Source organism: Nicotiana tomentosiformis, chromosome 7 (genome assembly GCF_000390325.3).
Source record: "Nicotiana tomentosiformis chromosome 7, ASM39032v3, whole genome shotgun sequence".
Classification (NCBI taxonomy): Eukaryota; Viridiplantae; Streptophyta; class Magnoliopsida; order Solanales; family Solanaceae; genus Nicotiana; species Nicotiana tomentosiformis.
Window position 1 is genome coordinate 129,746,323 of NC_090818.1, and position 22,628 is coordinate 129,768,950.

Here is a 22,628-nt window from a genome sequence, read left to right on the forward strand (position 1 = left end):
CTAGGCTCGATCACAGCCTAGAATATCCAACATAAGAGGAAAAGTTGCAGCAGCCTTTAAGTCCCTTTAAGTCCAACTTTTGATCTGTTAACTATTCGAAACTCACCCGAGGCCCTTGGGACCTCAACCAAATATACCAACAAGTCCTAAAATATCATACGAACTTATTTAAACCTCAAATCACCTAAAACGACGCTAAAACAATGAATTACGCTCTAATTCAATCTTAATGAAACTTAGAATTTCCAACTTCCACATTCGATGTCGAAACCTATCAAATCAACTCCAATTGATCTCAAATTTTGCACACAAGTCATAAATGACATAACGAAGCTATGAAAATTTTCGGACCTGGATTCCGACTCCGATATCAAAAAGTCAACTCCCCGGTCAAACTTCCAAACTTAAATTCTTATTTTTAGCCATTTCAAGCTTAAATTTACTACGGACTTCCAAATAAAATTCTGATCACGCCCCTAAGTCCAAAATCACCATACGGAACTGTTGGAATCATCAAAATTCTATTCCGGGGTCATTTGCACATAATTCAACATCCGCTCACTATTTGAACTTAAACTTTTAATTTTTTATCAAGATTCCATATCTCGGGTTAGGGACCTCGGAATTTGATTCTGGGCATACGCCCAAGTCCCCAATCACGATATGGACCTACAGAAACTGTCAAAATACTGATTCGAGTCCGTTTGCTTAAAATATTGACCATAGTCAACTCAGTTGAGTTTTAAAGCTCTAATTCACATTTTAATCCGTTTTTCACATAAAAACTTTTCGAAAATTTTTACGAACTGCGCACGCAAGTCAAGGAATGATTAATAGTGCTTTTCGAGGTCTTAGAACACAGAATTAATTATTAAATTTAAAGATGATATTTTGGGTCATCACATTCTCCACCTCTTAAATAACCGTTCGTCCTCGAACGGGTTTAGAATTATACCTGAAGTGCTGAATAAGTGTGGATATCTGCTCCACATATTTTTCTCGGCCACCCAAGTCGGTTCCTTGACTGGTTGGCCCATCCACTAGACTTTTACTGTAAAATCCTCTTGGAACTCAACTGGCTAACCTGTTTATCAACAATGGAAACCGGCTCCTCTTCATAACCCAAGCTATTATCTAGCTAAACTGTGCTGAAGTCTAACACATGTGATAGGTCGGCATGATACTTTCGTAGCATAGATACATGAAAAATCGGATGAACTCCCGATAGGCTGGGAAGCAATGCAAGCTCATAAGCAACCTCCCCAACTCGTCTCAACACCTCAAATTGGCCTATAAACCTTGGGTTCAACTTGCCCTTCTTCCCGAATCTCTTGATTCCCTTCATCAGTGAAATGTGAAGTAAATTGAGGGCCTCTATCTGATATGATAGAAATTGGCACACCATGCAACCGAACTATCTCCTGAATATAAATCTGGGCCAACATTTCTGAAGTATACTTAGTCACAACAGGAATAAAATGTGGCGACTTGGTCAACCTGTCAATAATGACCCAAACTGAATCAAACTTCCGCAAGGTCCGTGGCAACCCAACTACAAAGTCCATAGTGATGCGTTCCCATTTTCACTCTGGTATAGTCATCTGCTGAAGTAGGCCACCTGGCCTCTGGTGTTCGTATTTAACTTGCTGGCAATTCAAACACCTAGCTACATACTCAACTATGTCATTTTTCATTCGTCGCCACCAATAATGCTGCCTCAGGTCACAATACATCTTCGTAGCACCTGGATGAATAGAATACCGAGAGTTGTGTGCTTCCTCTAGGATCTTTTTCCTCAGTCCATCCACATTAGGAACACATAGACGATCCTGGAGTCACAGAATACCATCCGCTCCAATAGTAACTTCCTTGGCACTACCCCGTAGTACCGTTTCTAGAAGAACCATTAAGAGTGGATCATCATACTGGCGAGCCTTGATCTGTTCAAATAGTGAACACTGAGCTACGACATATGCAAGAACTCGGTTGGGCTCTGAAATATCCAGCCGCACAAGTCTGTTGGCCAAGGACTGAATATCTAAAGCTATCAGCCTCTCCTCTGCTGAAATGAAAGCCAAACTACCCATACTCTCTGCCTTTCTATTCAAGGCGTCTGCAAACCACATTTGCTTTGCCTGGATGATACAAAATAGTAATATCATAATCTTTTAGTAACTTCAAGCCATCTGCGTTGTCTCAGATTTAGGTCCTTCTGCTTGAACAAATGTTGCAAACTGCGATGATCAGTGTAAACTTCACAAGATACCCCATAAAGATAATGCCTCCAAATCTTAAGAGCGTGATCAATCGCAGCCAATTCCAAATCATATACTGGATAATTCTTCTCGTGGGGCTTCAGTTGACGTGAAGCATATGCAATAACTCGCCCTTCCTACATCAATACACAACCCAAACCAACGTGGGAAGCGTCGCTATACACTGTATACACCCCCTAACCGGAAGGCAACACTAACACTGGTATTGTAGTCAATGCTATCTTGAGCTTCTAAAAGCTCACCTCACAATCATCAGACCATCGGAACGGAGCACCCTTTTGGGTTAATTTGGTCAAAGGTGCCACAATAGATGAAAAGCCCTCCATGAACCGACGATAATAACCTACTAAACCTAGGAAACTCCTCATCTCAGTCGCCGAAGTAGGACGATGCCAATTCTGAACTGCCTCAATCCTTTTAGGATCAACCTCAATACCCTCGCCCGATACAATATGCCCCAAAAATGCTACAAACTCTAGCCAAAACTCACATTTAGAGAACTTAGCATATAACTTTTGTTCCCGAGGCGTCTGAAGCACTACTCTCATATGCTGCTCATGCTCTTCCTTACAGCGCGAGTAGATCAAGATGTCATTAATGAAGACAATGACAAACGAATCAATATATGGCCTGAATACCCTGTTCATCAAATCCATAAATGCTGGCAGGGCGTTAGTTAAACCAAAGGACATCACCAGAAACTCATAATGACCATATTTAGTCCAAAAAGTAGTATTCGGAACATCCGAATCCCGAATCTTCAACTGATGGTACCCCGACCTCAAGTCAATCTTAGAGAACACCCTAGCACCCTACAACTGGTCAAATAGATCATCAATAAGTGGCAATGGGTACTTGTTCTTAATAGTGACTTTGTTCAATTAGCGATAATCAATACACATCCGCATTGTTCCATCCTTCTTCTTCACAAATAATACTGGTGCACCCCAAGGCGATACACTCAGTCTGACGAACCCTTTGGCTAGTAACTCCTCAAGCTGTTCTTTTAATTCTTTCAATTCTTTTGGAGCCATGCGATACGGTGGGATAGATATAGGCTGGGTATCTGGAGCCAAGTCAATACAGAAATCAATATCATGATCAGGTGGCATACCTGGAAGATCTGAAGGAAATACATCGGAGAACTACCGAACTACAGGCACTAAATCAATAGTCGGAGTCTCTGCAGTAGTATCCCGAACATAGGCTAGATAAGCCAAACAACCCTTTTCAACCATGTGTTGAGCCTTTATAAAAGGAATAACTCGATTAAATGAACTATCAGACGAACCCTTCCACTCCAGCTTAGGCAATGCGGGAATAGCCAAGGTAACTATCTTGGCATGACAATATAGAATAGCATGATATGGTGATAACCAATCCATGCCCAGAATAATTTCAAAGTCGGTCATCTCAAGCAATAGGAGATCTGCTCTAGTTTCATAACCACAAAATGTAATAATACACGATCGGTAGATCCGGTTCACAACAATAGAATCACCCACAGGAGTGGACACATAAACAGGAGTACTCAAGGACTCACGAGAAATATCCAGGATTGGAGAAAATAGAGATGACACATATGAATACGTAGATCCTGTATCAAATAATACTGAGGCATCTTTTCCGCAAACAGAATTAATATTTGTAATCACAGCATCTGAGGCCTCTGCATCTAGTCTGGCCGAAAAAGCATAGAACCGAGCTAGAGCGCCAACTAGCTGGCCTCCGCCTGGCCGACCTCCACCTCTAGGATGGCCCCTACCCACCTGTCCTCTACCTCTTGGTGGTCGGATTACTGGTGGAGCAACTGGTGCGGTAATCATAGGCTGATGATCCTGCAGCACTGATCTACCCTGCAGTCTGGGGCAGAATCTTCGTATGTGACTGGGATCCCCGCACTCGTAACAACTTTTGGGTGCGATAAGCTGCTGACTAGAAGTCTGGCCCTGGTGACCTGAATACCCATTAGAAGAACCCTGAATTGCTGGTGGGCGATAAGAACTCTCTGGTATAACACTGAGATAGGGTCGCACTGGAGCACCTCGAGGATGCGGTGGTGCTGGATATGGGGGCCTGCTGGACTGCCCTCTCACGAACTGACCTTTGCCCCCAGATGGAGCACCTTTAAACTCTCCAGAATACCTAAACCGCTTATCTCTAGTAACTTGCTCTCAGCTACGCTGACGTACACCATCAATCCTCCAGCCTATCTCCACGACTAGCTCATAAGAAGTGCCCATCTCAACCTCTCAAGCCATAGTGGCTTGAATGCCAGTATGTAAACCCACAACAAACCTCCGCGCTCTCTCCGCCTCATTAGGAAGTATCATAAGTGCATGGCGAGATAACTCAGAAAACCTTGCCTCATAATCGGTCACTGATATCTGACCCTGCTAGAGCTACTCAAACTGAAACCTCAACTCTTCCCTCTGAGGGGGTGGAATATACCTGTCTAAGAAGATACGGGTGAACCTGTCCCAAGTAATGGGAGGAGAATCTGCTGATCTGCCAAGAACATCAGACTACCACCATCTACGGGCTCTGCCCACTAGCTGAAAAGTAGCAAAGTCTACCCCATGAGACTCCAATATCCTCATGTTGTATAGTCTATCCTTGCACCGATCAATGAAATCCTGGGGATCCTCATGTCGCTCACCCCCAAATACAGGAGGATGTAGTCTAGTCCATCTGTCCAATAGTTTCTGCGGATCAGCGGCTACAACTGGCCTGGGCTCAGGTGTAGCTGCTGCCACTGGCTGGGCTCCACCCACGGGTAGTGCACCCTGGGTCTGATATACAACATATGCCTGTCCATGAGCCTGTACGGTAGGGGTATGTGCTCTCTTGCCCGCCTGAGATATGGCTGGGTCTGCCGGAAATAAACCGGCCTGAGTCATATTGTCCATAAACCGCAGCATACGACCCATGACATCTTGAAATCTCGATGCAGATGTGAAATCCACCGGAGCTGGATCTGTCACAGGCACCTCACCCTGTTCCTCAATAATGGGATTCTCTGCTGGACCCACTGGCGGCATAACTGGAACAGTCCTGGGACGTCCTTGCCCTCTACCACGGGCTGGAGCCCTCCCTCGGCCTTTGCCTCAGCCTCTAGCAACTGGGGGAGTAGCTCTTTCCTGGTCTGGAATCTGATTAGAGCGTGTTCTCACAATCTGTGAGGGAATAAGAGAAGGTTATTTTGTACTACATCAATTGCACGATGGAATATGAAGAAAGGTAGTTTCCTAACACCCTATAGGCACTCGAAGATAAGTACAAACGTCTCCGTAACGATCCGCAAGACTCTATTAAGTCTGCTCAAAACTTGTGAGACCTACGTGAACCTAGTGCTCTGATACCATATTGTCAAGACCCAATTTCACCTGTAGGTCGTGATGGCGCCCAACACTACAGCTAGGCAAGCCAACCAGTAATTTAAAATAACCAAGAGAATAAGCAACTCTTAATTCAACCAATGTGTGTGCGAAGACCTGGTGTCACAAGTGTATGAGCATCTAGTAGGTTATACAAAAAATTCAAATACTGTCTGAAATAAAAATAGACAGAATAAAAAAAAATACAAGAAGAGGCATTGGTAGCTACAGGACGGCTCAGAAAGGCAGCTCACCACTACGCCCCTGGATAACGAGGATGTGCGATGATAGGTCCTCCATTAGTATCTGTCTCAGATCCTGCACAAAAAGTGCAGCAAGTGTAGCATGAGTATGTAAACAATGTGTACCCAGTAAGTATCAAGCCTAATCTCGAAGTGGTAGAGACGAAATGGCCGACTTTGACACTCACTAAGGGTCAATAGTAATAAATGGAATAAATTATAATTATTCAAATCAGCATGATTCACAGAATTAATAATAATTTTATTCAATTAGTAGAAATAATAAAAATCCTTCAAATGCAACAATTTTCAATCTATTAATTGAATCCTTCAATTTCAATAAAATTTTCAATTTATCAAATAACTTTACAAGCTGCAACTCAATTCCAATAAATTTCCAACTTATCAAATAGCTTTACAAGCTGCAATAAACGATCCAAGTATCGTGTAATTATTATTATTATTAAGCATGATTTCTGTCGAGGTCGTTCGGCCCGATCTAGAGTGTCGTGTACACTGCCGAGGGACGTGCGACATGATCTATAGATGCGTCTATCCTGCCGAGGCGTTCGGCCCGCTCCACAAGAAAGGAGGATATTTTCTTATGTACCTCCGGAATGAGAGTATATTTATTATAAGATAAATTCCGGAGGAAGAACAATTTCTCTTAATAATTAATCAATGTAAACAAAAAATTTAAGCATATGAGATTTTCATCCTTTAATATCTTCCCTAACAATTCACAATATATATATATATATATAGATCAAATAATATTAATTAAACAAAGAATACAATTTACACAAGTAATTCATGCTTTGAATCTTAAACTATCCGGACTTTAACATTTACTAGTAGCTACGCACGGACTCTCGTCACCTCGTGCGTACGTTTTTCCCACAATTAGCAACAATTATTTAATTTAATCACCTATGGAGTAATTTCCCCCTCACAAGATTAGACAAGAGACTTACCTCGTCTTGCTCCAATTTAATCCACTAGTAGGTCTTTTCCTCGATTGTCCAACTTCGATTGGCTCGAATCTAACCAAAAATAATTCTATACAATCACTAAAATTTATAGGAATCAATTCTATAAGGAAATACTATATTTTCAATAAAAATCCCAAAATTAATTAAAAATTCGTTCGTGGGGCCCACATCTCGGAATCCGACGAAAGTTACGAAATCCGACAACCCATTCAATTACGAGTCTACCCATACCAGTTTCACTCAAATCCGACTCCAAATCGATACCGAAATCTCAAAAAATTCGTTTTTAAATACTTCCCAAATTTCAATCTCAAAACACTAATTAAAAGGTGAAAACAATGATATATTTGTGTATATAGACAAAATGCGAGTTATAATAACTTACACCAATGTCTTTCCTTGAAAATCTATCTAAAATCGCCTCTGCTCAAGCTCCAATTTATTAAAAATGGAGAATGGGACGAATGCCTTCTTTTTATAAAACTGCCCAGACAGCCTTCGGAACTGGTCCTCGATCGTGGCTTCGATCACAGGCTCGAGTCTGGACCTCGGTCATGGCCTCGATCATGGCATCGAGGCTGGGCCTTCGATCAGGGCATCGAGGCTGGGCCTTCGATCAGGGCATCAAGCATGTGCCTTCAATCAGGGCATCGAGCATGTGCCTTCGATCAGGGCATCGAGCATGGGTCTCGATCCTGGCCCTCGAGCCTTGCCTTCGATCATGTCCTCGAGTTGGAACTTCGATCGTGGCTTCGATATCAAGCTCGATCCTGAGCCTCGTCAACCCTGGGCTCGATACATGAGCTCGATATCTAGGCTCGATCACAGCCTAGAATATCCAACAGAAGAGGAAAAGTTGCAGCTGCCTTTAAGTCCTTTAAGTCCAACTTTTGATCTGTTAACTATTCGAAACTCACCCGAGGTCCTCGGGACCTCAACCAAATATACCAACAAGTCCTAAAATATCATACGAACTTATTTAAACCTCAAATCACCTAAAACGACGCTAAAACAATGAATTACGCTCTAATTCAATCTTAATGAAACTTAGAATTTCCAACTTCCACATTCAATGTCGAAACCTATCAAATCAACTCCAATTGATCTCAAATTTTGCACATAAGTCATAAATGACACAACGAAGCTATGAAAATTTTTGGACCTGGATTCCGACTCCGATATCAAAAATTCAACTCCCCGGTCAAACTTCCAAACTTAAATTCTTATTTTTAGCCATTGCAAGCCTAAATTTACTACGGACTTCCAAATAAAATTCTGATCACGCTTCTAAGTCCAAAATCACCATACGGAACTGTTGGAATCATCAAAATTCTATTCCGAGGTCATTTGCACATAATTCAACATCCGCTCACTATTTGAACTTAAACTTTTAATTTTTTATCAAGATTCCATATCTCGGGTTCGGGACCTCGGAATTTGATTCTGGGCATACGCCCAAGTCCCCAATCACGATATGGACCTACCGAAACTGTCAAAACACTGATTCGAGTCCGTTTGCTTAAAATATTGACCATAGTCAACTCAGTTGAGTTTTAAAGCTCTAATTCACATTTTAATCCGTTTTTCACATAAAAACTTTTCAAAAATTTTTACGAACTGCGCACGTAAGTCAAGGAATGATTAATAGTGCTTTTCGAGGTCTTAGAACACAGAATTAATTAATAAATTTAAAGATGATATTTTGGGTCATCACATTCTCCACCTCTTAAATAACCGTTCGTCCTCGAACGGGTTTAGAATTATACCTGAAGTGCTGAATAAGTGTGGATATCTGCTCTGCATGTTTTTCTCGGCCACCCAAGTCGGTTCCTTGACTGGTTGGCCCCTCCAGTAGACTTTTACTGTAAAATCCTCTTGGAACTCAACTGGCTAACATGTTTATCAACAATGGAAACCGGCTCCTCTTCATAACCCAAGCTATTATCTAGCTAAACTGTGCTGAAGTCTAACACATGTGATAGGTCGGCATGATACTTTCGTAGCATAGATACATGGAAAACCGGATGAACTCCCGATAGGTTGGGAAGCAATGCAAGCTCATAAGCAACCTCCCCAACTCGTCTCAACACCTCAAATGGGCCTATAAACCTTGGGTTCAACTTGCCCTTCTTCCCGAATCTCTTGATTCCCTTCATCAGTGAAACCTTCAAGAGAACTTTTTCACCCATCATAAATGATAAATCTCGCGCTTTCTGATCTGCGTAACTCATCTGTCTAGACTATGCTGTATGAAGTCGCTCCTGAATCAACTTTACCTTTTCCAAGGGATCTTTCACTAAATCAGTACCATATAATTTAGCCTCACCGGGCTCAAACCATCTGATGGGCGAACGACATCGCCGACCATATAAAGCCTCAAATGGAGGCATCTCGATATTGGATTGGTACCTGTTATTATAAGAGAACTCGGCCAAAGGCAAGAAACGATCCCACTGACCTCTAAAGTCAATCACACATGCCCTGAGCATATCCTCCAAAATCTGAATTGTCCGCTCTGATTGCCCGTTGGTCTGCGGATGAAAGGCTGTGCTGAGCTCTACACGGGTCCCCAACTCACTTTGTACTGCTCTCCAGAAATGTGAAGTAAATTGAGGGCCTCTATCTGATATGATAGAAATTGGCACACCATGCAACCGAACTATCTCCTGAATATAAATCTTGGCCAACATTTCTGAAGTATACTTAGTCACAACAGGAATAAAATGTGTCGACTTGGTCAACCTGTCAATAATGACCCAAACTGAATCAAACTTCCGCAAGGTCCGTGGCAACCCAACTACAAAGTCCATAGTGATGCGTTCCCATTTCCACTCTGGTATAGTCATCTGCTGAAGTAGGCCACCTGGCCTCTGGTGTTCGTATTTAACTTGCTGGCAATTCAAACACCTAGCTACATACTCAACTATGTCATTTTTCATTCGTCGCCACCAATAATGCTGCCTCAGTTCACAATACATCTTCATAGCACCTGGATGAATAGAATACCGAGAGTTGTGTGCTTCTTCTAGGATCTTTTTCCTCAGTCCATCCACATTAGGAACACATAGACGATCTTGGAGTCACAGAATACCATCCGCTCCAATAGTAACTTCCTTGGCACTACCCCGTAGTACCGTTTCTTGAAGAACCGTTAAGAGTGGATCTTCATACTGGCGAGCCTTGATCTGTTCAAATAGTGAACACTGAGCTACGACATATGCAAGAACTCGGTTGGGCTCTGAAATATCCAGCTGCATAAGTCTGTTGGCCAAGGACTGAATATCTGAAGCTATCAGCCTCTCCTCTGCTGAAATGAAAGCCAAACTACCCATACTCTCTGCCTTTCTACTCAAGGCGTCTGCAACCACATTTGCTTTGCCTGGATGATACAAAATAGTAATATCATACTCTTTTAGTAACTCAAGCCATCTGCATTGTCTCAGATTTAGGTCCCTCTGCTTGAACAAATGCTGCAAACTGCGATGATCAGTGTAAACTTCACAAGACACCCCATAAAGATAATGCCTCCAAATCTTAAGAGCGTGATCAATCGCAGCCAATTCCAAATCATATACTGGATAATTCTTCTCGTGGGGCTTCAGCTGACGTGAAGCATATGCAATAACTCGCCCTTCCTACATCAATACACAACCCAAACCAACGTGGGAAGCGTCACTATACACTGTATACACCCCCTAACCGGAAGGCAACACTAACACTGGTGTTGTAGTCAATGCTGTCTTGAGCTTCTAAAAGCTCACCTCACAATCATCAGACCATCAGAACAGAGCACCTTTTTGGGTTAATTTGGTCAAAGGTGCCGCAATAGATGAAAAGCCCTCCATGAACCGACGATAATAACCTGCTAAACCTAGGAAACTCCTGATCTCAGTCGCCGAAGTAGGACGATGCCAATTCTGAACTGCCTCAATCCTTTTAGGATCAACCTCAATACCCTCGCCCAATACAATATGCCCCAAAAATGCTACAGACTCTAGCCAAAACTCACATTTAGAGAACTTAGCATATAACTTTTGTTCCCGCGGCGTCTGAAGCACTACTCTCATATGCTGCTCATGCTCTTCCTTACAGCACGAGTAGATCAAGATGTCATTAATGAATACAATGACAAACGAATCAATATATGGCCTGAATACCCTGTTCATCAAATCCATAAATGCTGCCAGGGCGTTAGTTAAACCGAAGGACATCACCAGAAACTCATAATGACCATATCTAGTCCAAAAAGTAGTATTCGGAACATCCGAATCCCGAATCTTCAACTGATGGTACCCCGACCTCAAGTCAATCTTAGAGAACACGCTAGCACCCTACAACTGGTCAAATAGATCACCAATAAGTGGCAATGGGTACTTGTTCTTAATAGTGACTTTGTTCAATTGGCGATAATCAATACACATCCGCATTGTTCCATCCTTCTTCTTCACAAATAATACTGGTGCACCCCAAGGCGATACACTCAGTCTGACGAACCCTTTGGCTAGTAACTACTCAAGCTGTTCTTTTAATTCTTTCAATTCTTTTGGAGCCATGCGATACGGTGGGATAGATATAGGCTGGGTATCTGGAGCCAAGTCAATACAGAAATCAATATCATGATCAGGTGGCATACCTGGAAGATCTGAAGGAAATACATCGGAGAACTACCGAACTACAGGCACTAAATCAATAGTCGGAGTCTCTACAGTAGTTTCCCGAACATAGGCTAGATAAGCCAAACAACCCTTTTCAGCCATGTGTTGAGCCTTTATAAAAGGAATAACTCGATTAAATGAACTATCAGACGAACCCTTCCACTCCAGCTTAGGCAATGCGGGAATAGCCAAGGTAACTGTCTTGGCATGACAATATAGAATAGCATGATATGGAGATAACCAATCCATGCCCAGAATAATTTCAAAGTCGGTCATCTCAAGCAATAGGAGATCTGCTCTAGTTTCATAATAATAAAATGTAATAATACAGGACCGGTAGATCCGGTTCACAGCAACAGAATCACCCACAGGATTGGACACATAAACAGGAGTACTCAAGGACTCACGAGAAACATCCAGGATTGGAGAAAATAGAGATGACACATATGAATACGTAGATCCTGTATCAAATAATACTGAGGCATCTTTTCCGCAAACAGAATTAATATTTGTAATCACAGCATCTGAGGCCTCTGCATCTAGTCTGGCCGGAAAAGCATAGAACCGAGCTAGAGCGCCAACTGGCTGGCCTCCGCCTGGCCGACCTCCACCTCTAGGATGGCCCCTACCCACCTGTCCTCTACCTCTTAGTGGTCGGACTACTGGTGGAGCAACTGGTGCGGTAATCATAGGCTGATGACCCTGCAGCACTGATCTACCCTGCAGTCTGGGGCAGAATCTTCGTATGTGACTGGGATCCCCGCACTCGTAACAATTTTTCGGTGCGATAAGCTGCTGACTAGAAGTCTGGCCCTGGTAACTTGAATACCCATTAGAAGAACCCTGAATTGCTGGTGGGCGATAAGAACTCTCTGGTATAACACTGAGATAGGGTCGTACTGGAGCACCTCGAGGACGCGGTGGTGCTGGATATGGGGGCATGCTGGACTGCCCTCTCACGAACTGACCTTTGCCCCCAGACGGAGCACCTCTAAACTCTCCAGAATACCTAAACCGCTTATCTCTAGTAACCTGCTCTCGGCTACGCTGACGTACACCCTCAATCCTCCAGGCTATCTCCACGACTAGCTCATAAGAAGTGCCCATCTCAACCTTTCGAGCCATAGTGGCTTGAATGCTAGTATGTAAACCCACAACAAAGCTCCGCGCTCTCTCCGCCTCATTAGGAAGTATAATAAGTGCATGGCGAGATAACTCAGAAAACCTCGCCTCATAATCGGTCACTGATATCTGACCCTGCTAGAGCTGCTCAAACTAAAACCTCAACTCTTCCCTCTGAGGGGGTGGAATATACCTGTCTAAGAAGATACGGGTGAACCTGTCCCAAGTAATGGGAGGAGAATCTACTGATCTGCCAAGAACATCAGACTGCCACCATCTACGGGCTCTACCCATTAGCTGAAAAGTAGCAAAGTCTACCCCATTAGACTCCAATATCCTCTTGTTGTATAGTCTATCCTTGCACCGATCAATGAAATCCTGGGGATCCTCATGTCGCTCACCCTCAAAGACAGGAGGATATAGTCTAGTCCATCTGTCCAATAGTTTCTGCGGATCAGCGGCTACAACTGGCCTGGGCTCAGGTGTAGCTGCTGCCAGTGGCTGGGCTCCACCCACGGGTAGTGCACCCTGGGTCTGATATACAACATATGCATGTCCATGAGCCTGTACGTTAGGGGTATGTGCTCCCTTGCCCGCCTGAGATGTGGCTGGGTCTGCCGGAAATAAACCGGCCTGAGTCATATTGTCCATGAACCGCAGCATACGACCCATGACATCCTGAAATCCCGATGCAGATATGAAATCCACAGGAGCTGGATCTGCCACAGGCACCTCACCCTGTTCCTCAATAATGGGATTCTCTGCTGGACCCACTGACGGCATAACTGGAACAGTCCTGGGACGTCCTCGCCCTCTACCACGGGCTGGAGCCCTCCTTCGGCCTTTGCCTCGGCCTCTAGCAACTGGGGGAGTAGCTATTCCCTGGTTTGGAATCTGATTAGAGCGTGTTCTCACAATCTGTGAGGGAATAAGAGAAGGATATTTAGTACTACATCAATTGCACGATGGAATATGAAGAAAGGTAGTTTCCTAACACCCTATAGGCTCTCGAAGATAAGTACAAACGTCTCCGTAACGATCCGCAAGACTCTATTAAGTCTGCTCAAAACTTGTGAGACCTACGTGAACCTAGTGCTCTGATACCATATTGTCAAGACCCAATTTCACATGTAGATCGTGATGGCGCCCAACACTACAGCTAGGCAAGCCAACCAGTAATTTAAAATAACCAAGAGAATAAGCAACTCTTAATTCAACCAATGTGTGTGCCAAGACCTGGTGTCACAAGTGTATGAGCATCTAGTAGGTTATACAAAAAATTCAAATACTGTCTGAAATAAAAATAGACAGAATAAAAAAAAATACAAGAAGAGGCATTGGTAGCTGCAGGACGGCTCAGAAAGGAAGCTCACCACTACGCCCCTGGATAACGAGGATGTGCGATGATAGGTCCTCCACTAGTATCTGTCTCAGATCCAATACAAAAAGTGCAGCAAGTGTAGCATGAGTACGTAAACAACGTGCACCCAGTAAATATCAAGCCCAATCTCAAAGTGGTAGAGACGAGATGACCGACTTTGACACTCACTAAGGGTCAACAATAATAAATGGAATAAATTATAATTATTCAAATCAGCATGATTCACAGAGTTAACAATAATTTTATTCAATTAGTAGAAATAATAAAAATCCTTCAAATGCAACAATTTCCAATCTATTAATTGAATCCTTCAATTTCAATAAAATTTTCAATTTATCATATAACTTTACAAGCTGCAATTCAATTCCAATAAATTTTAAACTTATCAAATAGCTTTACAAGCTGCAATAAATGATCCAAGTATCGTGTAATTATTATTATTATTAAGCACGATTTCTGTCGAGGTCGTTCGGCCCGATCTAGAGTGTCGTGTACACTGCCGAGGGACGTGCGACATGATCTATAGATGCATCTATCCTGCCGAGGCGTTCGGCCCGCTCCACAAGAAAGGAGGATGTTTTCTTATGTACCTCTGGAATGAGAGTATATTTATTATAAGATAAATTCCAGAGGAAGAATAATTTCGCTTAACAATTAATCAATTTAAACAGAAAATTTAAGCATATGAGATTTTCATCCTTTAATATCTTCCCTAACAATTCACAATATATATATATATATATATATATATATATATAGATCAAATAATATTAATTAAACAAAGAATACAATTTACACAAGTAATTCATGCTTTGAATCCTAAACTATCCGGACTTTAATATTTACTAGTAGCTAATTCACAATATATATATATATATATAGATCAAATAATATTAATTAAACAAAGAATACAATTTACACAAGTAATTCATGCTTTGAATCCTAAACTATCCGGACTTTAATATTTACTAGTAGCTACGCACGGATTCTCGTCACCTCTGCGTACGTTTTTCTCACAATTAGCAACAATTATTTAATTTAATCACCTATGGAGTAATTTCCCCCTCACAAGATTAGACAAGAGACTTACCTCGTCTTGCTCCAATTTAATCCACTAGTAGGCCTTTTCCTCGATTGTCCAACTTCGATTGGCTCGAATCTAACCAAAAATAATTCTATACAATCACTAAAATTTATAGGAATCAATTCTATAAGGAAATACTATATTTTCAATAAAAATCCCAAAATTAATTAAAAATGCGTTCGTGGGGCCCACATCTTGGAATCCGACGAAAGTTACGAAATTCGACAACCCATTCAATTACGAGTCCACCCATACCAGTTTCACTCAAATCCGACTCCAAATCGATACCGAAATCTCAAAAAATTCGTTTCTAAATACTTCCCAAATTTCAATCTCAAAACACTAATTAAAAGGTAAAAACAATGATATATTTGTGTATATAGACAAAATCCGAGTTATAATAACTTACACCAATGTCTTTCCTTGAAATCTATCTAAAATCGCCTCTGCTCAAGCTCCAATTTATTAAAAATGGAGAATGGGACGAATGCCTTCTTTATATAAAACTGCCCAGACAGCCTTCGGAACTGGTCCTCGATCGTGGCTTCAATCACAGGCTCGATTCTGGACCTCGGTCATGGCCTCGATCATGGCATCGAGGCTGGGCCTTCGATCAGGGCATCGAGGCTGGGCCTTCGATCAGGGCATCGAGCATGTGCCTTCAATCAGGGCATCGAGCATGTGCCTTCGATCAGGGCATCGAGCATGGGTCTCGATCCTGGCCCTCGAGCCTTGCCTTCGATCATGTCCTCGAGTTGGAACTTCGATCGTGGCTTCGATATCAAGCTCGATCCTGAGCCTCGTCAACCCTGGGCTCGATACATGAGCTCGATATCTAGGCTCGATCACAGCCTAGAATATCCAACAGAAGAGGAAAAGTTGCAGCTGCCTTTAAGTCCTTTAAGTCCAACTTTTGATCTGTTAACTATTCGAAACTCACCCGAGGTCCTCGGGACCTCAACCAAATATACCAACAAGTCCTAAAATATCATACGAACTTATTTAAACCTCAAATCACCTAAAACGACGCTAAAACAATGAATTACGCTCTAATTCAATCTTAATGAAACTTAGAATTTCCAACTTCCACATTCAATGTCGAAACCTATCAAATCAACTCCAATTGATCTCAACTTTTGCACACAAGTCATAAATGACACAACGAAGCTATGAAAATTTTTGGACCTGGATTCCGACTCCGATATCAAAAATTCAACTCCCCGGTCAAACTTCCAAACTTAAATTCTTATTTTTAGCCATTGCAAGCCTAAATTTACTACGGACTTCCAAATAAAATTCTGATCACGCTTCTAAGTCCAAAATCACCATACGGAACTGTTGGAATCATCAAAATTCTATTCCGAGGTCATTTGCACATAATTCAACATCCGCTCACTATTTGAACTTAAACTTTTAATTTTTTATCAAGATTCCATATCTCGGGTTAGGGACCTCGGAATTTGATTCTGGGCATACGCCCAAGTCCCCAATCACGATATGGACCTACCGAAACTGTCAAAATACTGATTCGAGTCCGTTTGCTTAAAATATTGACCATAGTCAACTCAGTTGAGTTTTAAAGCTCTAATTCATATTTTAATCCGTTTTTCACATAAAAACTTTTCGAAAATTTTTACGAACTGCGCACGTAAGTCAAGGAACGATTAATAGTGCTTTTCGAGGTCTTAGAACACAGAATTAATTAATAAATTTAAAGATGATATTTTAGGTCATCACATTCTCCACCTCTTAAATAACCGTTCGTCCTCGAACGGGTTTAGAATTATACCTGAAGTGCTGAATAAGTGTGGATATCTGCTCCGCAAGTTTTTCTCGGCCACCCAAGTCGGTTCCTTGACTGGTTGGCCCCTCCACTAGACTTTTACTGTAAAATCCTCTTGGAACTCAACTGGCTAACATGTTTATCAACAATGGAAACCGGCTCCTCTTCATAACCCAAGCTATTATCTAGCTAAACTGTGCTGAAGTCTAACACATGTGATAGGTCGGCATGATACTTTCGTAGCATAGATACATGGAAAACCGGATGAACTCCCGATAGGTTGGGAAGCAATGCAAGCTCATAAGCAACCTCCCCAACTCGTCTCAACACCTCAAATGGGCCTATAAACCTTGGGTTCAACTTGCCCTTCTTCCCGAATCTCTTGATTCCCTTCATCAGTGAAACCTTCAAGAGAACTTTTTCACCCATCATAAATGATAAATCTCGCGCTTTCTGATCTGCGTAACTCATCTGTCTAGACTATGCTGTATGAAGTCGCTCCTGAATCAACTTTACCTTTTCCAAGGGATCTTTCACTAAATCAGTACCATATAATTTAGCCTCACCGGGCTCAAACCATCTGATGGGCGAACGACATCGCCGACCATATAAAGCCTCAAATGGAGGCATCTCGATATTGGATTGGTACCTGTTATTATAAGAGAACTCGGCCAAAGGCAAGAAACGATCCCACTGACCTCTAAAGTCAATCACACATGCCCTGAGCATATCCTCCAAAATCTGAATTGTCCGCTCTGATTGCCCGTTGGTCTGCGGATGAAAGGCTGTGCTGAGCTCTACACGGGTCCCCAACTCACTTTGTACTGCTCTCCAGAAATGTGAAGTAAATTGAGGGCCTCTATCTGATATGATAGAAATTGGCACACCATGCAACCGAACTATCTCCTGAATATAAATCTTGGCCAACATTTCTGAAGTATACTTAGTCACAACAGGAATAAAATGTGTCGACTTGGTCAACCTGTCAATAATGACCCAAACTGCATCAAACTTCCGCAAGGTCCGTGGCAACCCAACTACAAAGTCCATAGTGATGCGTTCCCATTTCCACTCTGGTATAGTCATCTGCTGAAGTAGGCCACCTGGCCTCTGGTGTTCGTATTTAACTTGCTGGCAATTCAAACACCTAGCTACATACTCAACTATGTCATTTTTCATTCGTCGCCACCAATAATGCTGCCTCAGGTCACAATACATCTTCGTAGCACCTGGATGAATAGAATACCGAGAGTTGTGTGCTTCCTCTAGGATCTTTTTCCTCAGTCCATCCACATTAGGAACACATAGACGATCCTGGAGTCACAGAATACCATCCGCTCCAATAGTAACTTCCTTGGCACTACCCCGTAGTACCGTTTCTAGAAGAACCATTAAGAGTGGATCATCATACTGGCGAGCCTTGATCTGTTTAAATAGTGAACACTGAGCTACGACATATGCAAGAACTCGGTTGGGCTCTGAAATATCCAGCCGCACAAGTCTGTTGGCCAAGGACTGAATATCTAAAGCTATCAGCCTCTCCTCTGCTGAAATGAAAGCCAAACTACCCATACTCTCTGCCTTTCTATTCAAGGCGTCTGCAAACCACATTTGCTTTGCCTGGATGATACAAAATAGTAATATCATAATCCTTTAGTAACTTCACGCCATCTGCGTTGTCTCAGATTTAGGTCCCCCTGCTTGAACAAATGCTGCAAACTGCGATGATCAGTGTAAACTTCACAAGACACCCCATAAAGATAATGCCTCCAAATCTTAAGAGCGTGATCAATCGCAGCCAATTCCAAATCATATACTGGATAATTCTTCTCGTGGGGCTTCAGCTGACGTGAAGCATATGCAATAACTCGCCCTTCCTACATCAATACACAACCCAAACCAATGTGGGAAGCGTCACTATACACTGTATACACCCCCTAACCGGAAGGCAACACTAACACTGGTGTTGTAGTCAATGCTGTCTTGAGCTTCTAAAAGCTCACCTCACAATCATCAGACCATCGGAACGGATCACCCTTTTGGGTTAATTTGGTTAAAGGTGCCGCAATAGATGAAAAGCCCTCCATGAACCGACGATAATAACCTGCTAAACCTAGGAAACTCCTGATCTCAGTCGCTGAAGTAGGACGATGCTAATTCTGAACTGCCTCAATCCTTTTAGGATCAACCTCAATACCCTCGCCCGATACAATATGCCCCAAAAATGCTACAGACTCTAGCCAAAACTCATATTTAGAGAACTTAGCATATAACTTTTGTTCCCGCGGCATCTGAAGCACTACTCTCATATACTGCTCATGCTCTTCCTTACAACGCGAGTAGATCAAGATGTCATTAATGAAGACAATGACAAACGAATCAATATATGGCCTGAATACCCTGTTCATCAAGTCCATAAATGCTACCAGGGCGTTAGTTAAACCGAAGGACATCACCAGAAACTCATAATGACCATATCTAGTCCAAAAAGTAGTATTCGGAACATCCGAATCCCGAATCTTCAACTGATGGTACCCCGACCTCAAGTCAATCTTAGAGAACACCCTAGCACCCTACAACTGGTCAAATAGATCATCAATAAGTGGGAATGGGTACTTGTTCTTAATAGTGACTTTGTTCAATTGGCGATAATCAATATACATCCGCATTGTTCCATCCTTCTTCTTCACAAATAATACTGGTGCACCCCAAGGCGATACACTCAGTTTGACGAACCCTTTGGCTAGTAACTCCTCAAGCTGTCCTTTTAATTCTTTCAATTCTTTTGGAGCCATGCGATACGGTGGGATAGATATAGGCTGGGTATCTGGAGCCAAGTCAATACAGAAATCAATATCATGATCAGGTGGCATACCTGGAAGGTCTGAAGGAAATACATTGGAGAACTACCGAACTACAGGCACTAAATCAATAGTCGGAGTCTCTGCAGTAGTATCCCGAACATAGGCTAGATAAGCCAAACAACCCTTTTCAACCATGTGTTGAGCCTTTATAAAAGGAATAACTCGATTAAATGAACTATCAGACGAACTCTTCCACTCCAGCTTAGGCAATGCGAGAATAGCCAAGGTAACGGTCTTGGCATGACAATCTAGAATAGCATGATATGGAGATAACCAATCCATGCCCAGAATAATTTCAAAGTCGGACATCTCAAGCAATAGGAGATCTGCTCTAGTTTCATAACCACAAAATGTAATAATACAGGACCGGTAGATCCGGTTCACAACAACAGAATCGCCCACAGGAGTGGACACATAAACAGGAGTACTCAAGGACTCACGAGAAACATCCAGGATTGGAGAAAATAGAGATGACACATATGAATACGTAGATCCTGTATAAAATAATACTGAGGCATCTTTTCCGCAAACAGAATTAATATTTGTAATCACAACATCTGAGGCCTCTGTATCTAGTCTGGCCGGAAAAGCATAGAACCGAGCTAGAGCGCCAACTGGCAGGCCTCCGCCTGGCCGACCTCCACCTCTAGGACGGCCCCTACCCACCTGTCCTCTACCTCTTGGTGGTCGGACTACTGGTGGAGCAACTGGTGCGGTAATCATAGGCTGATGACCCTGCAGCACTGATCTACCCTGCAATCTGGGGCAGAATCTTCGTATGTGACTGGTATCCCCGCACTCGTAACAACTTTTCGGTGCGATAAGCTGCTGACTAGAAGTCTGGCCCTGGTGACCTGAATACCCATTAGAAGAACCCTGAATTGCTGGTGGGCGATAAGAACTCTCTGGTATAACACTGAGATAGGGTCGTACTGGAGCACCTCGAGGACGCGGTGGTGCTGGATATGGGGGCATGCTGGACTGCCCTCTCACGAACTGACCTTTGCCCCCAGACGGAGCACCTTTAAACTCTCCAGAATACCTAAACCGCTTATCTCTAGTAACCTGCTCTCGGCTACGCTGACGTACACCCTCAATCCTCCAGGCTATCTCCACGACTAGCTCATAAGAAGTGCCCATCTCAACCTTTCGAGCCATAATGGCTTGAATGCTAGTATGTAAACCCACAACAAACCTCCGCGCTCTCTCCGCCTCATTAGGAAGTATAATAAGTGCATGGCGAGATAACTCAGAAAACCTCGCCTCATAATAGGTCACTGATATCTGACCCTGCTAGAGCTGCTCAAACTAAAACCTCAACTCTTCCCTCTGAGGGGGTGGAATATACCTGTCTAAGAAGATACGGGTGAACCTGTCCCAAGTAATGGGAGGAGAATCTGCTGATCTGCCAAGAACATCAGACTGCCACCATCTACGGGCTCTACCCACTAGCTGAAAAGTAGCAAAGTCTACCCCATTAGACTCCAATATCCTCTTGTTGTATAGTCTATCCTTGCACCGATCAATGAAATCCTGGGGATCCTCATGTCGCTCACCCTCAAAGACAGGAGGATATAGTCTAGTCCATCTGTCCAATAGTTTCTGCGGATCAGCGGCTACAACTGGCCTGGGCTCAGGTGTAGCTGCTGCCAGTGGCTGGGCTCCACCTACGGGTAGTGCACCCTGGGTCTGATATACAACATATGCATGTCCATGAGCCTGTACGTTAGGGGTATGTGCTCCCTTGCCCGCCTGAGATGTGGCTGGGTCTGCCGAAAATAAACCGGCCTGAGTCATATTGTCCATGAACCGCAGCATACGACCCATGACATCCTGAAATCCCGATGCAGATATGAAATCCACAGGAGCTGGATCTGCCACAGGCACCTCACCCTGTTCCTCAATAATGGGATTCTCTGCTAGACCCACTGACGGCATAACTGAAACAGTCCTGGGACGTCCTCGCCCTCTACCATGGGCTGGAGCCCTCCTTCGGCCTTTGCCTCGGCCTCTAGCAACTGGGGGAGTAGCTATTCCCTGGTTTGGAATCTGATTAGAGCGTGTTCTCACAATCTGTGAGGGAATAAGAGAAGGATATTTAGTACTACATCAATTGCACGATGGAATATGAAGAAAGGTAGTTTCCTAACACCCTATAGGCTCTCGAAGATAAGTACAAACGTCTCCGTAACGATCCGCAAGACTCTATTAAGTCTGCTCAAAACTTGTGAGACCTACGTGAACCTAGTGCTCTGATACCATATTGTCAAGACCCAATTTCACATGTAGATCGTGATGGCGCCCAACACTACAACTAGGCAAGCCAACCAGTAATTTAAAATAACCAAGAGAATAAGCAACTCTTAATTCAACCAATGTGTGTGCCAAGATCTGGTGTCACAAGTGTATGAGCATCTAGTAGGTTATACAAAAAATTCAAATACTGTCTGAAATAAAAATAGACAGAATAAAAAAAAATACAAGAAGAGGCATTGGTAGCTGCAGGACGGCTCAGAAAGGAAGCTCACCACTACGCCCCTGGATAACGAGGATGTGCGATGATAGGTCCTCCACTAGTATCTGTCTCAGATCCAATACAAAAAGTGCAGCAAGTGTAGCATGAGTACGTAAACAACGTGCACCCAGTAAATATCAAGCCCAATCTTGAAGTGGTAGAGACGAGATGACCGACTTTGACACTCACTAAGGGTCAACAATAATAAATGGAATAAATTATAATTATTCAAATCAGCATGATTCACAGAGTTAACAATAATTTTATTCAATTAGCAGAAATAATAAAAATCCTTCAAATGCAACAATTTCCAATCTATTAATTGAATCCTTCAATT

At 42.8% G+C, this 22,628-nt stretch overlaps 1 protein-coding gene across 1 annotated transcript; it reads right to left on the reverse strand.

Moving 5' to 3' along the window:
* Positions 1 to 1,280: 1,280 nt before the first annotated feature.
* Positions 1,281 to 10,219, reverse strand: LOC138896371 (uncharacterized). The gene is made up of 4 exons (XM_070181177.1): positions 9,979 to 10,219; positions 8,997 to 9,052; positions 1,890 to 2,135; positions 1,281 to 1,433 (listed from the first exon to the last, which is right to left on the reverse strand). Exons 1-4 carry the CDS (start codon positions 10,217 to 10,219, stop codon positions 1,281 to 1,283), a joined length of 696 nt encoding a protein of 231 aa, XP_070037278.1.
* Positions 10,220 to 22,628: the final 12,409 nt, after the last annotated feature.